We start from the raw sequence: 17233 nt of genomic DNA, 5'->3' as shown, positions 1-17233 counted from the left end.
CATTGCCAAATTGGAGCGTGTTTAGGCAACTTGTATTTATCCCGACTAATTTATTCAAGCAAACTTCCCTGGCAGATGCGGAAAACAGCAAAGCACCGTATGAAATTGGGAAAACAATTCAACAAGATTCCAGAACTCCTATACAAAGTTAAATAAGAGACTCAACCGAAGTATGTATTGATTTTCATAAGACTTACATTACTCTTTTTGTCAGTCAGGTTCACCAAAAACTGGATCTCAACTCTGCCTACACGACCATTTGGGCATTTGGATTGACTACTTTGTGAGTATCATACCTACTTGTTTTTACAGAGTGATGCATCAGGATATGCAAGCTGTGGCATAATGTAAACATGAATTTAAATTTACTTTTAAAATTATTGAGCAGTACAAGCTCTCTATGCATTGTCAGCTTGGGTTCAAACTAAGTTCTGTATAGAAGCTCACTTCACCTTGTGTTATTGGACAATCAAGCAGTACACGTAGTGTTACCCCCCCCTTCCCCCAACAGCTACTGGCATCTGCAGCTGTATCGAGATGGTTGGGACGTTCTGGTCAAGGGAAGGGGATAGAGGAAAAGATCTTGGAAGGTGTTTAGAGAAGTTGTTAGTGACGTGGTCTTACACACGTATTAGGTGCCTCTAAATTTTAGAAACCATTGAGCATCACAGCATCACATCTGCTTGAGCGATCAGGTAAAAAAAAACATTTTATTCTAAAAACACACATGCACTATTTTTTTAATGTAATTATCAAGAAAACATAAAAGATCTACAGTAATAGTAGAAAAGTAAATGATTATTTTGAGGATAATTGGTAAATTTACTTAGAGTGTGCATCTTTCTTTGCAAGGAAAAATCTAATTATTGCATGCTTTTGCCTATATGCTTTTTTTTAGATGCTGATTCATTTAATCGTGAGTATTTTCTGAAGGACATTGAAATCTTCTCTCTCTGACTTGCTCTCCCCATCCCCTCCCGACATGTTACCCGAGCAGATTACTCAAATCACCTGGCAGAAAGCGGAATCATTTGATCACTGAAGACCACTGAAGTGATCAGCTACCACCACGTCAGACAGAAAGAAATACTGGAATCCCTCCCGATACTCCAGGTTTGCGGTCACGTGACTGGTGGAGAATAAAATACACATAGCCTCGGTCGGGCTGTAGCTGAAGGACCGGCATGCTGTTCGGCCTAAGCATTGTGTCAAGCAGCCCAGAGTGTCGGCCTCCAGCATTGTAAAGATCACGTGATCTTGAGGGAGAACCGAGGGTTGCTGATGCTGCATGAATATCTGATCACCCTGAGGTTGCACAGGGTCTAAAGCAAAAAAAGGCATGTTTGGAAGAGCAGATATACTAAGACTTTGATTAAGAAACTAACTGTTAGTTAGCGGATTAAGCTCTAGTAATGTAGTAGTTTGCAGGGCCGTAGCTGCCGTAGCTGAACTGAGGCAAGAGGTGGGGGGGAGGGGGGGATGTAACAGCCGCCCAGAGCAGGAATTTTACACACAAAAAAGTGGCTTTCCCCGAAGCAACGACGAACAAAACTTTCAAGCCACGGCCTTGGTTTGGATTCGAAAGTGCCAAATCACATCCTCGATAAAGTTGTCGTGAAAAAGTATTTTTTATGGTATAAGTGGATATTTGGCTCTTTATTATTAACTAAAATGTTGATAAGTAGGATTTTCATGTGAACGTTCCAACTTACCAGTTACATGGAGGTAGAATGATTTAGTGTCTTGGCCAAGATGGTTTGACGCGACGCATTTCCAACTTCCTTTAGCGGTCAGCGGTACTTTGTCAAACACAAGCGCAGTGTCTTTCGTCCGATTCTGGACTAGAGTGTTGTTGTGTAACCAAGCGATGTAGATGACCGCGTCACCGGTGGCCTGGCACTGCAGCTTGATGGATTTACCTTTCTCGACTTCAACATCAGGAAGGCTCGGCAATATAATCGGAGTGCCAAAATATCCTGAAAAAAAAAATTAAAAGATCACTGAAAGCATATGAAGGCGCATGGATTCCATGATTGATAAAATCTTTTTGCCATCTTTTAAAGGGTACGAGGAAATCATTTGGTGTGTTACTCTTGACGATTTTTTAACGATTCGAGACATACATTGCTTGACACTTCTAACAGCCAAAATAATATATTTTACTTCTGCTGTCAAATACCTACCACCATCCGCTTTTCTCTTGCAAATGTGCCCTGCTAACGGTATAGCGCAAGAATAGACTTCCAGCTTTCCCTCCATCAACACTACACAGTTCCTATCAGAGCTCTCAATAGGTTCACCATCTCGCCAGAAGCCTTGAAGCTCTGCAATGCGTCCATCCTCCCAGCGATACTCTCCTTCAGTTTTGTTATCATCCGCTCCAATAAAATACCTAACGTTTAACAAAAAGACACACTCAGCGAATCTTCCATAATTATTAAATACGGATCCAGCATGATGTAACAGATGACTTGGAATAGTCTAGATGATTCTAGTATCATTTAAAACACTATGTTATTACATGAAATATCCGTACTTCTTTTAGAAGTTCTATTTTTTTAATAATCCTTAACAGAACGTTCGGAAGCATGGCGTAAGGGGCCGTGTGTTTTTAATTCTAGACTGACCAGCTTACAGGGCCGTGACCCCTACAAGGAAATGACCAAAAGGGGATTTTTGCCCCACACCCATCCCCTTCAGTAATTCGAGGTCTGGCTCATGCACTACACGATCGCTAAACAGGCGCGTACCCAGGATTGGCTCAAGGGGGGGGGGGGGGGTGCGGTGATGTTTAGTGCGCACCCTGCGCATCGCCCTGTGTACGAGCCTGTTAAAGTTACAACACAGTTGAGTTCAAAATCATTGCCTTAGAATTGACTCGTTGTCATTCCATACCTGGTGTCGATCCTCAGATTGGCACTAAGCGCTTTTAGCTCCTGTGCGTCTGTTATATCTGTCAGGTTCGCACCTTTCTCATAGCATTTCACTCGCGCTCCATCTTTGTCGAGCAATGCTACTTTGTTCACGCTAAAAAAATAGCAGTTTTCTGTAAATGGAAGCCATCCTGGAGGACAAACAGTCTCTGTAAAAAAGATCAAACCAAGGACAATAACACCAATAAGGCCATGTAAAAATATATTGTCGTTTTTGGTCGCCACCCGCTTTATCTATATATTAACTTTTCACATTGGTGGAATGACAAGATGTATAAATAAGATTTCTGTTTGGATGAAGCTAATGATGCTTTATTCTATTTTGGTTTTAACAGTAATTAGCATTTCATTTAATTGAAAATGGGAAAAAGTTCACAGGAAAGCATGCCCCAAGATCCCCCTATAAAATATTCACACCCCTGAAAAATGGGCTCGAAATCAACTTTTCTCCTGGCTTGGTGGTGTTTAATGCCTGCTCCGTCGCCCCTTTATGGGCGTGTCCAAGCCAGTGTACCTCCCCCTCCCCAAATCTCACACACACATACAATAATTTCAGCTTTTTTTGGGGGGGGGGGGCTTAATTTTTGGTAGCCTTTTTGGGGGAGGGTCGTAATTTTTGTGCTTTAAATTGGGGAAGGGTCGAAATTTTTGAACTAGAAAAAAATTAAACTTAGCAGCCCCTCCCCCTCCGATTAAAATAATGACCCTTCCCTAAGAAGAATCGGGCGTTGATTGGTACACAAGAATACCTCGGGAGGATGTTCAGAAGTCTTTGGAAGTCGTTTTATGGGAATGGCACCTTCATTGGAATTCAAACAGAAATTTCAGGGATTTTTAGCCCAGTGAAAATTACCAAAAGTCTCCAGACATGAACGCATAGACTGGTGCTATGTATATTACAGAGGTTGGGAACCGGTTCACTTACTTTTTCTGTGTCCAATGACTCCAGCTCTGGCGCAAAACCAATTGTTGTACTGATAAACAGTGAGAAAGACAAGTCGTACGGCGGAAGCGACGATAGGCCTGTCAAGCTCTGATGTGACCACCTTATCCAAGCCGTTTGAATTTCCAGTAAATGTCTAAATTGAGAAATACCAGATAAGGCACACATTAATCAAAAGGGGACGTTTTTCTAAAATAAAATAGCGGAAATCCTGTGATGACTCGATTTGAGGGAGATTCAAAGCTGCAAAGCGAAATTCACAAGCCAAAATGCATAAGTTCGTTTGATTTGGAAAAGATCACTCTCAAGCTAAGTTTTAATTCAGACGATTTCTTTACCGAAGAACTAAGGCGCCATTTTGAATTATACGCCATAAAGAAGAAAACAACTAAAGCAGCTTTAAGCACCTTGAAAATCCAGGACTACCCGTAGTAATGCGGGGCTTTATTCAATCGGATGTAGAGAGAGGGGGGGGGGGGGGGGGTATATATGAAAATGTCAAGAAATAATGATTTACGTTTTTAGACCCCATACATGGACCTCCAATCTCTCTGCCTCTCCCGTTAATTGAGGTTGAAAGAAATTTAGTTATGCCATACAATAGAGAGTGTAATGGTAATAGCTTACTCTTGGGACTGATTTTCCTTTGTCTTTATATGTGGTCATTTGGCCATGTTGATGATACATCACTTGAAAGGTCTTGGCATAGCGGGCTGATATGATTCCACGGGGTTGCACGGCAACGGCAGTTATCAGCATGACGTGGCTTAAGTTAAACTGCAACCACGGCTTACGATCCAGGCTGAACACATTGCACCAGGAAAATAAGTTGCTCTGAAAAAATAGACGACCTTCCCAAGGTGGATTGGTGTCTCTGTAAGACGAGGCTGTTATCTGGCTATCAGGGAGTTCTCCACTGGCAATCCCCAGGTCTGTTGGAGAATCTAGGTAACATAATTGAGTGAGTTCTCTGATAAGAATCTGACCACCCCCGGAAAACAAGGGATTTTTTTAACGCCTTTGCAGTATCTTCTAGTAGGTATAGAACTACAAATTGAAAGTGGTGTTTTCAACTCTGAATAGGAAACCATAAGACCACTTAGCTTTAAAGGGACTCTATAAAATCTGGCATGGAAATAAAAATGTTTTCATCGGTTCGGGCGCGGAACGATTGTCAAAACAATTGGAATTTGCCTTTTCTGTTCCCTGTATTTCCGATTCTATTTTAGATGAAATCAGATTTAAATTTCGCTTGCTAAAAAACAGAGGCAAATCCTTTATCATGTGAATATAAAAATAATGATAATGACACATTGTGTATTTCCAGATAATGTCAAATTTAATATTCAATGGAGGGGATTGGAAATTCCGGGGAAGGGGGTCGGGGGATAAAACGCCCGGGAATAATTTCCAGGGGGAAGGGAAGGGGGGGGGGGGGGTTAAGGGGTAATTGTCCGGAGCAAAAAAAATCCGGAGGGTCGGGTTTGTGAGAAGCGCGAGTCTTCAGAACCGAATAATCATATGTGACAAGAATGGGCAAAACCAAGCGCTACACAACAAAATCCTTACAGTGCGGTGTTACGAGAATGGGCGAAACCAAGCGCTACACAACAAAACCCTTACAGTGCGGTGTTACGAGAATGGGCAAAACCAAGCGCTACACAACAAAACCCTTACAGTGCGGTGTTACGGGAACCACCGAAACCAGGATTGAGTCTGCAATACTTCCGATCTGCGGTTTTATCTGTTGATTGTATTGATTCTCATTCGTATTCTTAAACTTGAAAGGAAAAATGTATCTGAAGTCAGTTCGAATCAATGATTGATTTTTTTTCACCGCTTCAGGTGGTCGAACGATATTATGGTGCAGGCGGTAGTTATCTAATTTGGTATGCGCTATTTATTAACCACCGGCACCAGACAGAAACAGAAAAGGAAACATGGAAAGCTGGCAAGTCTGTGAGGTAGTAGTATTTCAAAACACCTCAGATCTTCCTAGCATATACACACTTACCCTAAGGCTAGTAGAAATATTAGGGGTTTGCTACAGCTACAGTGCCACTTGGAAGCATTGCATAACTAGTATTTATTAAGAAGGAAGTCAGTTTTATATTTTCCATACCGTCATAATCACAGCTCATTAAAATGATATTAATATCAAAATAAACCGTCTTCATGTCTTCTTAGTTATTGCTAAAGAACGCTGTGTGGTTACAACTTTTACCGTCATCTTTATATCTTAACCTGGTAGTCAAATGATTATTTAACTTCAGGAAACAAATCTGCAAAATTTAGCAGATAGTTTTTAGTCTTTGAATTGTTTTTGCATTGTGCGCGCGCGCTGCATTCGCAATCAAGTATGGCGACATTCTCACGAGCGCGCGCTGTTTTTGAAACCTACAACAAAACGATATTTTCTTTTTTCGCATACAATTCTCGACTTTAAATTATTCTTCGCTTCATTGTGGGTAGCATTGCAATAGAAAACAATTCGCCAACATTTTGTGGTATTGCCGTCTCTGAATTTTAACGAATTTAGGAAAATAAGTTGTTTCAGATTTTCCCGCCAAAACTTGGAATTATTCACTCGATTCAATCTCCTTTCGCGCGGCCAGGAAAATTTTCAAAGATCTGTAGAAAATTCAAATTTCAATCAAATTCAATTCCCTTTTCAGAATTTGAAAGTTTATCTATGCTTTGTTTTGGCTAGATTGATATAAATGAAAGGTTTTAAGAACTTTAAGACATTGACCCCTCAACCGGCCTGTACCGGCCTTGAGAAGTACCTACAACCAAAAAAAAAATTAATGCAAAATAAACACAACAAGATAAAGATACTCAGGCATCAGTCTAAAGGATACATGGTCTTGCAGATATGCATTCAACAAAGATGATAGTAACTTACTTTTAAGCCAAATAATAGCACAGGTTCTTTGACAAATTCCAAATCGGACAAGGAAAGAAAAGCAGAATCACACCTCTTAACAAAGCGCTCAAAATACCACACAGAGGGAGAGATCAGCAAATACAGCTCAAGACACAAATATATACCTTTATTATCTTCCAGGTTCAGGTTGAAGGCTTGTGAAACCACTTGGATGCCATTCGGATTGCAAAGCATTCTGGGATATCCAGGGAAAATTTCACGAGGTGAAGGCCAGTCAACACTCCTCTCCCCAAAGTCAGATGAAAAGTTTTTTCACCCCGAAGCCAAACAAATCAATTCCAGGTCATACAGGCCCAGAATAGCAGCGTAAACAATTTTAGAATTAATTTAATTTCAGAAAAGACAGCATTTGGGAGAGCTGTGGTGATTCATTGGCAAAATTATTTTCTCATCTAGGCAAAGCCAAACAAGAAAACATCACCTTGAATCCACCTTTGCTTGCAAATATCCATAAGCACAGCACTCAATTATGCCCCAATAGATTTCATGACGTCCTAGGACACTCTCCCAATATGCTTACAGCTGTATTTTTGATGAATAAATACGAGGAACTATCAGCAAATCAGCACATCGACAAGGGATTAGAGGTGGGACCGCAAAGCACTGTTGGAAAGTTAGGATACCGCTGACTAGGTGTAGCGCTGTTTGAATTTGACGGGCTGTATAAAACTCAAAATAGGGGGAGGTATCTGTTTTCAGTCTGTTTTTTTGTACATTCAGCTCAAAAATAGCCAGGAGTTAATGGGTTAAACACAGATTAACACTTGTCCATATTTGTAAGGTGATATTGTAAGATCACTGTAAGTGTGAGATCACTGTTTTACAGAAATATGTCGTACATTGTCCTCTCTGCACTTGAATACTTAAATATTGACATCATTAAAAAAGCTGATAAGGGCTTAATTCACTTAAAACGGAGTAGCAATTGGTTTCTTCGAATAAGCTTGTTTGATACATTTGTGCATGTACCCAGCCTTTAACATGTTAAAAAAACTAAAACGATTTTTTGTTAACCAGCTTACCGCTCTAAGTGAGGTCCTCGCCGCATCCCTTTGATTGCGTTCAGTAATAACATAAGAACTAGTGGTAGCAAGCTCGTTCTCCCTTATTAAAGACAGAGTTTCCCTTACTTCAGTAACATATCCTTCAAAATCACTGTAGGCAATTTTGAATAACTTTAGACCATGGAATCCGCGCTTCCCCTGCCATTTCGAGACACAAAAGGCTTAAGAAGAGCTCAAGGTATTTCTTCCTGAAAATCTGGACCGACAGTGAAACATGAGAACTAACATCCGCGCGTCGTGCAAACGCGCAAATTTCCCGCCAAAAACTTTATTATGCAAGCTGCTTCATTACCCAGCATTCCCTGCTTTCTGGTGCCAGTGGTTAATAAATAGCGCATACCAAATTAGATAACAACCGCCTTCACCATAATATCGTTCAACCACCTGAAGCAGTGAAAAAAAAACAATCGTTGACTCGAACTGACTTCAGATACATCTTTCCTTTCAAGTTTAAGAGTTTGAAAGCTTTTATAAACCTCACGATCGATTGATGGGAATCAATACAACCCTCAGATAAAACCGCAGATCGGAAGTATTGCAGACTTAATCCTGGTTTAAGTGCTACACAACCACACCTTTACAGTGCAACCTGGAAAAACTATAAACATTGGTCCAGAGAATCTATATATAGCACGATCATATTTTGTAAAGCGTAGAATTATAATTATTTTTAAATGATAAACTATTTTTTGTTACATTTTACACGATGTAATTTGCGCAATGCAATAATTTTGAAATACCTATCAAACTTGTAGTAGTTTGAGAATTGTAAACAGCCGATAAGTGTGGGGCTCCGTTTGAGGCAGTGCCAAAATATATCTAGTAGGGGGTCGTCTCTAGTAAGAAAATAGGCTTTTCTATTAAAATTTGTACTCTTTAGGGGTTCGTAAAGAAAGACGCTACGAACCAACGTCTTCTAAACAAAACACTTTGTCAATTTGCCATTCGGAGTAGCTTTCGAATTTTCTGAATAGCACCCCCATCGCTTTTACCCCAAAGAACCCCCGGGTATTCACCACTATTTACTCCACCTTAGGAAAATAGCTGCAAATTGCTTTTCGGTATGTATAACTTACATTTTCCGTAGGTGTACATTTCCACTCGCATTGTCGCGAACGTTTCCCAAGACTTTGGAAGGAAGCGTACAGTCCTCGTGTAGATAGCTGGCGATAGGCGGTGCGTTATTACAGTTTCAGAGTCGAAATTGCCAGAAAAGATCTAAAAGCGAATGATTGATATCTAAATTTTGGCTGGAAGGCGAAGTTTCAAGAGCACAGAGTCGAATCACTATGGAAAATCACTTGGGATGGGGGGGGGGGGGGGGGGGGTGAACAGGCTCCAAAACACTAGACACCGACAAGTCCAAATACTAAAGGTATATAAGACGTCTGCTAAACAATCCCGGTCTTAGCCTCGCTTTTTTCCGAATATCCCGGCGCCCTATTTTGGGACATCGCGGCGTAAATGTCTCGCCTTTTTTCGTTTTTATTTATAATCTTTGCGTATCACTTACCTTGGCTACACCACTTTCTCTGTATTCTATCATTGTGCTGTTCATGTGTTCATAATCCAGTTGGTATGACTTAACCCACTGAGGCTGTTTATTCCTTCCTTGTGTTGCGATAGCCGTTACGAACACAGGCCCAAAAAAGATAAATATTTTCAACCAAGGCTCTCGGTCACTGGTTGCGGCTATCCAGCCATAATCTGTTGGAGCTTGGATACCTCCACCGTGGAGAAGGCGGGCTTCGTGTGCAGGATACACAGCGCTGTACTTTGAAGATGCACTCACTGAACTATGGGGTATGTCGTGGCTGTACATACCAAGGGGAGTCAAGGGATCTGGGAGAACGAGAATGTTAGTGGATTCACCCTTTCGGCGCTGGAAAGTCACGTGCGTTTTGCGGGATGAAAGTCCAACAAATCGTAAACAACCCGCGACAGTTCGGACAAGTCAAAAAGCGTGTGCTTTCGTACGAACAAAATGGGGACAACAAAGCATTGTGATGATGGCACCTGTAGAAATGACTCTAGATTCCCGCAGTTATAGCAGAAAAATGGCAATGGGGACCCTGTACTTTTCTTCCATTTTCCAGGAGAATAAAAAAAAAACAGAGAAAGATAAAAAGAATAAATGAAGCGGTGCAAACAAGGAGATTTATTAAAGTGTGGCATACGAATATTTATATTTGCAGCTTTCATTTTGTCGGCGAAAATGGCACCACAGAAGATGATCCTGTACCCTCTATACCGGCTTCTTATATCCCCCCCTGAAAATTTCTATAACTTCTGAACCATAGCAGCTAAAGAGGCTAAAACTTGGTAACTTTTCCTAAAATCTATCTGCGGACGTTTTGATACCATTAGCATGTCAAGGAGACGCTCCATGTTACCATGGCAACCCTTAAGTTGAAAACACATAAGTTTCCCAATAACTAAACAGTAGTGAATTTTTCATATTTTGGTCCTGTTTCTCAGATTAAAATGTCTGTTTTGACTTTATAAGTTTGTTTAGGTGACAAGTTTTACAACAGCGCTAGAATTCTTTTTTATTTTTTTTATTTGAGGGGGAGGGGTAGGTAAATTTCTCTCAAAGCTGTTGGTAAAAATGTCACTATATTTACTAGATGACACTTTAAAAGCTAATATCATGCATTTACCATCACTATAAGCAGTAATAAATGCATGCAAATACCTTTTTCTGTAATAATTCTAATTTTTTTTGAAAAAATAATAAGAATCCAGGATTCAAGATGGCGAATCCAAGATGGCGAACCCAAGATGGCGGAAATTCTTACAAAAGAAATGATTATACGTTTTGTGGCTTTTCTGGATTGTAAAGCCGTAAAAAGGTTGATTCTGACATATTTGAATGATGCAAGATAATTTAAACCCGATATCTGATAATTTAGGCAATACTGAAAGTAAGGCTAAAAATCGTATTTATGACGTCATTGTGACGTCCTAATTGCTTCGACCACACCCAAAATAGGACGTGACGGTTCTTTGCATTCTGTTGATCATTGTCTGTAAGTTTGATGTTCATAGTCTAATCGGTTCATGAAATACGGAGGGGGCCCTTTTAGCCTCCTCCCCAATCACGCAGTCTTAATAGGGTTAAGCAAAAGTGCGCAATTCTTTTTTTTTCTTGTGTGGAGTCGAAAATTGCATCCCACCGTTCATTGAGGAAAAGGGAATAGTACTCACCTGCGTCACAACCCTTTAATTCCAGCCTTAGGCACACGTGAGCAAACCACGTGACAGGGTAGATCCTGAGTCTTCGCACAGCAATCTTCGTTTTCAGGTGAAGCTTTTTTATTGATTCACGATCACGGTTCCCTTTGAACTGAAAGATGAAATTGATTAACAAAACCACGATGTAACAAGAAGTGGTAAAATTCTTTTCTAAAAATTGTTTTAGCAGCAAAGATTCAATCATCAAAGTTTTCAAGATAATTTAATTCAACGCGATTAACCGTAAGTGCTAAAACATTTGTTTCGTATACAATATCAATTTCCATTGTCCTTGTTGCTGTTTATATATGTTTGAATTTGGGATCTAATATTCTTCACTCTATATGCTACATATCAAAAGCCTAAGGCAATTGGCTTCTGCTGTTGTGGTGACAAGACAGGGGTCTTGTGTAGAAGTAAGATGTTATTAATCTATACCATGGGCTCTGTGAGGTCTTTCTAAACGCGAGTTCTAATACAATGGTGTTCTCACGAGAAGCCAATCAAATTTCGTGTCTGCGAAATTTGATTGGCTATGTTGTTTAAAATGTTGTTTATATAACTTTATGAAATAGCAAAAAGAAGTTCTCTCGAAAAACGCAAAAGCGATCTCAAGTTATTGAAAAAAAACGATGTTCCTAGCACGATCTCTTTTCAAAGAATTGAGTTGATACTAGAACTTCTTAAAAGCACGAAGATTAGAGCAAAAATCTAGCAAATCTTCGACTGTATTCTCAGGACAGAGCTAGCCTCGCCTACAATTTTCTCTATAAATCTCAAAATAAGAAAATAACGTTTTTAGACTAAGCTTTGTCTGCCATCTTTTTTTCTTAGATTTTTCGCTAATAAAAATCCTGACAGCCCTATTAATATGTTTAAATCGTAGTTATGCATATTAGCATAAAACTCTGAGACGACTTGTTTCAGAAATTGCTTGGAAAAGTTTCGAGTATGTCCATCCCAGGCCCTTGTTAGTCGCATTTTTTATCAGTTTTCAATATGATCGCGCACATAATAGACCTAAACGGGCAACAACAAAGGCCAGGTAACACGATTAATGTGTTATCAGTAGATTTCGATTATTAGCTTACTACTGAATCTTTATAACGAAATGTTAAAATAGCTGAATTTTACAAGAGTTTCTGGCCATCAACGGCAACAAAACGAGGTCCGGTACCACTACTTTTGTTTCGAATTTGTACTTATCAAACGATTAGATTAGATTATGAAATTATTAAATGGAATCTGTTCATATGTCAGAGCCTAAATAATTAAAATAAAAGTTACTTTTTAGAGGGTACAGGGCTCTCTGAAACTTACAATTCGAGTGGTGCTGTTTTCAGTGTAGTTGAGCCAGTGATCAGCAGTTATCCCATAAGCCAAATAAAGTGACGTCACGAAGTAGTCCTTCCGGGCATCTCCTTGAATGAGGACAGATGAGAGCATTTTTACTTCTTCGAGGTCTATCTGTATGAACTGGCCAGCGGTATCATTAGCGGCGCACCACGCATGCTTATTGTGAAGCCTTGCGTGTTGTGGACCGTGTGAGGCCTGGGGCGGGAGCGTGGATGACGCAGTTAGGTTGTTGTCGTGGATATCCCCGGATGTCAAACCTAGCGAATCGGAGCAATCTGGAAATATCGAAAAAAAACGATTTTGAAATTATGAGATATAATATAGAAAAAAGTGCAAAAATGATCCTGTTACTTCACCTTCAAATTCTCCTTGAATACGATCCACGAACACCTGGAATAAGATGAAACAGAAAAACAATAAGAATCAAAGGCTCTTCGGAGCCAACTCATTCATGCATGTGCACTAACATGTTCCACGATCAAAAACTTCTGCCACGATACAACTACATGGTATCCAGAAATGTTGAGGGGAGGGGCACCTTATTACCTTACACAGCTCTTTATCAAACGTTTTATTTTTATGTATAAGTTTCTATTCTTTTACTTTCTTTTCGGCTTTTACTTTTTTTAGGGGGGAGGGGGGGGCAGTGCCCCTGCTACGGCTATATGACGCGGCCAGTCGCGTAATAAATAATCAATTAAACCATGTATTATTCTTTTTACATATTAGAATCTGCTTTGAGTTCAATATTTGGCACAGTACATCAAAATGTAATATCTCCCTTCGTTGAATTGGATCTTGAAGCGATTTCGTTTTCAGCAAGTTTCAGAAATTTGAGCGGTACCCTGAAGTCACAGGTTCTCTTGATGAGATCGATATGAATAGCCCGGCAAAAACTGTGTTACGTAAACTCGCGCCTTACTCTAAAACACACACCTTTATATAGCACAACCAAAGGCCAAAATAATCCCAAAACTAAATGGTTCTCTTACGAAATACACAGTGGTTTTCAGGGTAAGTCTGTTTTCGAAAACATTTTTGCGGAGAAGTGATCTCGCGAAGAAACCCAAGTTTCAATCCAGCTTGAGATGATTTTGCACAATGACTTGGTAGAGATTGAGACTATGGTAAGATATGCAACAATGGAATCGCGAATCTGGCCTTCAACTGCACAAATAACATGGATCTGAGAGTTGGGGTCTCAAATTCAAAGATTGCGACCATGACACAGTTTTAAATTATGCAGAAGAGATCGACTATGGCGCAAAGGTTCTTGTGTTATTGCGCAACTTTGGCCATATCGCGAGCAGAAAAAAAAACCGGTGCATTTTATGACTGGGCTAACACAGGAATTCCAGTAAATATATATGCCCGAGTTCTTTGGCCAATTAGAGAATGCCTGCAGTAATATTTTTTTGCGTGAGAAAAATTGGCTCTTAGAACTAGAAATTCAGTGATAGAGTTTCCCGAGCGCATTTTTTAAGTCTGTCTTTTGCCGCATTTCTTGCCAAAGAAATAAAAATCTAAAGCTTGCATGATTTCTAACGGTTTTAAAGAGAAAGACTGAATAGAAACTACAAACACAATACATGCGGCGAACAGAAACGACAATAATATTTTTTTTTATATGGCTCAAAGTTTACGGATTGTCCGTAAGGCTCATCAGGTATTTAACTCCAATATGCCTCTAACCATTTGTTCAAGGATCAGTTGCCCATGTTAAGACGTTGGAAAAATGGGTAGGCTTAAAGTTATGAAATTTGGTTCTCGAAACGATGTCCTAAACGCCAGCTTTGACAGCTTTGTTTTCATAGTCAATCATAGTCGATGTTTGAACTCGTACAAATTGCTATAAAAAGTTCTTGTTATTTAAAAAAGGTTTAGCTGGCCTTAGAAACATCCTAGAAGATCTTCAAAATTCTTTAGACGGAAGATCTCAACACGTTTTAGTGACAAGCACTGTAATTCTACTCATAAGCGCACTTTGCAGCTTAGCCTCCGCTATCCTGCGAAACAGGCTTTCGAAAAGAGCCACAGTAAAGCTCCCGGAAAAGTAGTTCGGACGTGGGGCTCGGCCAAAAATTGGGGAGATTCGGCTCCGAAATCTGCTCGCTATCGCTCGGCTTCCCCGTTTTTCACGCAACTAAGCTCGGATTTTCCAGCTGGGCTAACTAAGGCTTGGCTTTATTCCGTCTTTCACGCGAACGTAAAGTCCCTTCACTAGTGGGATTTCAATGTAAGCAATTTAAAATTTCCTTATGTCTCAATATTGAAGACAAGACTGGCTAGTGCAATCTATTTGTTTTTCTTTTTATTTTAGAATTATTTAAGATAGTTTCTAAGAACTAATAGTTTAAAGAACTTTTAGAATTTGTGGAATAAACGAAATTTTCACGCTAATTTAATGTTCATACTTTCAAGTATACCTTTTAAAAAAGGTATTTGTAAACACTTTCGAAATCCTTGTTGGTGTTATACTCGACGTCCTTGACATTTTCTGTTTTAAAAACCTTTTCATATATAACGTCTTTCAGGACTTAAGAAAACCAAAGCTATAACGCGCTCTATTACTCCCAAACACCTACAAAAGTTTATTTTTTTATCTTTAAAAGGCGTTTTCAGCATGGGTTGTTTTCAGAAGATATTCATCTAATTTCCATTTAGGACATTTTTAAGCATTTTCAGCATCTATTAGTATAAATGAGGTTACTGCTCTACTTACCAGGATTAAGACAAACTTCGCAACCTGCCTTGTTGCCCATTTTTCTTCTTTCATGCTTAAACTTTTTCTTAAACTTCCATATGGTTTATTTTGTCCTTAAAACCGTATTGCAGCTTCCGTACCCAACAATTGCCTTTTCAATACCAAGGTCTGAATATATTCTGAATAAATTCCATACTGTGCATTCATTATGAAGCCTCTCGACCATTCGTATGTCAGTGGGGGGAGTCAAGGAATGCCAAGCCCCCCCCATCAGGGTGCTAAATCCACAAATCTACTTCTTTTAGATATTGGTTTCTTCATTTGGCATGGTGTCCGCCTGAAAATCATCCTGGTTGGGGCGTAGCACCGGTTTATACAGGAGGCGCATTCAGCATGGAATCGGCTAAACCATGCAAAACCTGGTAGAAGTTTAACACTTGAATTCGTAACCTTTACCGTTTCTTATTCAGTGCCGCTGTTCCCTAGCCTCCCGTGCACCTTCCCTTAGTTTCTGATGATAGTAAGGAGACGCTGCGCAGGAGACGAGCTCTCCTCAAAATTAATCAAATCTCGATACCGTCTTGGGGTTTTCGGTCAGGGTTCAAAATTACATACCGCAATACAATATGGGTGTGGTAGGTATTAAAAAGAGAAAATAAATATCCATATCTTGACCGATATTGCGTAATGAAAATTTATGTAGAAACCAAGGCCTTATTTTTGAATTCCTGAAGGGCACTAACGTAGACAGGTGCATGATAAAAATAACTCAAGCTTTTACAAGTTGTCTTGTTCTCTAAAATCTCTTGTTTTGAATAAGTCTCGACTCTACTACCAGTTTTAGGTATAACTATTTCAATTTTTTTTGCAGTCTTTGTTTGTACCTTGAATCTAGGGCTTCATCTTGAAATTCCGACAAAGAAAAATAACGGGCAGGTGTATTTATTAAAAATACCTTTAACTGATAGTCACGCTTTTATTAAATTGGGAGGCATTTAGAATGTCCATGACTGTGTTTTTCCTATTTTTCTCCGCATACGTTTTGTAATAGTCTGCTCCACATCAAACCGCATTCAGCTTTCGATTACAACACCGAGAGGCGAAAGCGAACGCGCTTTCTTGTAGAGCAAGCTATTGCAAACACATATTCAGGAAAGGGAAATTAAAATACGCTGTCACGATGAGGAGTACCACCTGCCCCGGAACGGAAATTAATATAACTTCTTTTATAAGAAGTTAAAAAATTGGAATTAAAAGAATAACAATCAAATAAAAAATTTAATTGAAAGGCTGTCTTCTTTTGGGTAGCTAAATTCAAAGTTGGAATGCATACTTCCTTTGCTTTGTTTTAGCGAAAGTCGAATATTCAAGTCACACCAAAATGGGCGCGTTTGCGAGCTCGATCTGTACAGGATCCGAAATGATCCCAGGACCCGAAACGATCCCAGGACCCGAAATGATCGCGTGGGGCCGAATATCCCCCGTGGAGAAGAAACAGCACCCACGGTTTCAGAGGAGTTCGTTGTTCCTTATCGTAATTATACAGTATAACGATTCACCAGAAGGCATCAATTTGGTAATACAAGCAAGCTACTTTTAACAAAAATTCCAAATTAAAATTTAACCATGGTTGACTATCTTGATTGACTAATTTGTAGTTTTTTTGAAATACGAGAATCTCGAAAATTTTATTATTTGAGAAAGGATCGGGGTAGAGGTTAAGCAACATTAAATTGTCATTGCTGTGTGAAAATTCCATTACTTTGAGAAGCAGAAAATATAATATACGCTGATGATGGTTAAGGCTCAGGTTAGCCAATTAAAGCATGCGATTTAATCTTTGCAAGGACATTGTATACCATATTTGTAATTTCCATACCTAACAATTGCCTTTTCAATACCAATGTCTGAATACATTCCATACTGTGCATTCATTATGAAGCCTCCCGACCATTCGTATGTCAAAGCCCATCCTCCCCCCATCAGGGTGCTAAATCCTATATCCACAAATCTACTTCTTTTAGATATTGGTATCTTCATTCGGCATGGTGG

The 17233-nt window shown here is 39.6% G+C and overlaps 2 protein-coding genes across 2 annotated transcripts; both read right to left on the bottom strand.

Moving 5' to 3' along the window:
* Positions 1 to 888: 888 nt before the first annotated feature.
* Positions 889 to 9089, bottom strand: LOC116605212. The gene is made up of 7 exons (XM_032368038.2): positions 8964 to 9089; positions 4504 to 4820; positions 3859 to 4012; positions 2896 to 3082; positions 2184 to 2392; positions 1713 to 1976; positions 889 to 1322 (listed from the first exon to the last, which is right to left on the bottom strand). The coding sequence occupies exons 1-7, from the start codon at positions 8992 to 8994 to the stop codon at positions 1036 to 1038; spliced, it is 1449 nt and encodes a 482-aa protein (XP_032223929.2). The 5' UTR covers positions 8995 to 9089; the 3' UTR covers positions 889 to 1035.
* Positions 9090 to 9350: 261 nt separating this feature from the next.
* LOC5499337 (neuropilin-2) lies at positions 9351 to 12872 on the bottom strand. The gene is made up of 4 exons (XM_048730325.1): positions 12834 to 12872; positions 12442 to 12752; positions 11095 to 11233; positions 9351 to 9729 (listed from the first exon to the last, which is right to left on the bottom strand). Exons 2-4 carry the CDS (start codon positions 12565 to 12567, stop codon positions 9377 to 9379), a joined length of 618 nt encoding a protein of 205 aa, XP_048586282.1. The 5' UTR covers positions 12568 to 12752; positions 12834 to 12872; the 3' UTR covers positions 9351 to 9376.
* Between the last annotated feature and the right edge of the window lie 4361 nt (positions 12873 to 17233).

Source organism: Nematostella vectensis, chromosome 7 (genome assembly GCF_932526225.1).
Source record: "Nematostella vectensis chromosome 7, jaNemVect1.1, whole genome shotgun sequence".
NCBI classification, from domain to species: domain Eukaryota; kingdom Metazoa; phylum Cnidaria; class Anthozoa; order Actiniaria; family Edwardsiidae; genus Nematostella; species Nematostella vectensis.
This window is presented reverse-complemented; position numbering and strand designations above follow the sequence as displayed.

What these genes read in the sequence shown, in the direction of transcription:
- LOC116605212 (XM_032368038.2), bottom strand. Translation starts at nt 8,994, where the DNA reads ATGCGAGTGGAAATGTACACCTACGGAAAAT. An exon ending in AATGTACACCTACGGAAAAT is followed by an intron (nt 4,821 to 8,963) that starts GTAAGTTATACA and finishes TATGTTACCTAG; the next exon opens with ATTCTCCAACAGACCTGGGG. An exon ending in AGTCATTGGACACAGAAAAA is followed by an intron (nt 3,083 to 3,858) that starts GTAAGTGAACCG and finishes TCTTTTTTACAG; the next exon opens with AGACTGTTTGTCCTCCAGGA.
- LOC5499337 (XM_048730325.1), bottom strand. Translation starts at nt 12,567, where the DNA reads ATGCTCTCATCTGTCCTCATTCAAGGAGATGCCCGGAAGGACTACTTC. An exon ending in AAAACAGCACCACTCGAATT is followed by an intron (nt 11,234 to 12,441) that starts GTAAGTTTCAGA and finishes TTCATCTTTCAG; the next exon opens with TTCAAAGGGAACCGTGATCG. An exon ending in ATTAAAGGGTTGTGACGCAG is followed by an intron (nt 9,730 to 11,094) that starts GTGAGTACTATT and finishes TCGTTCTCCCAG; the next exon opens with ATCCCTTGACTCCCCTTGGT.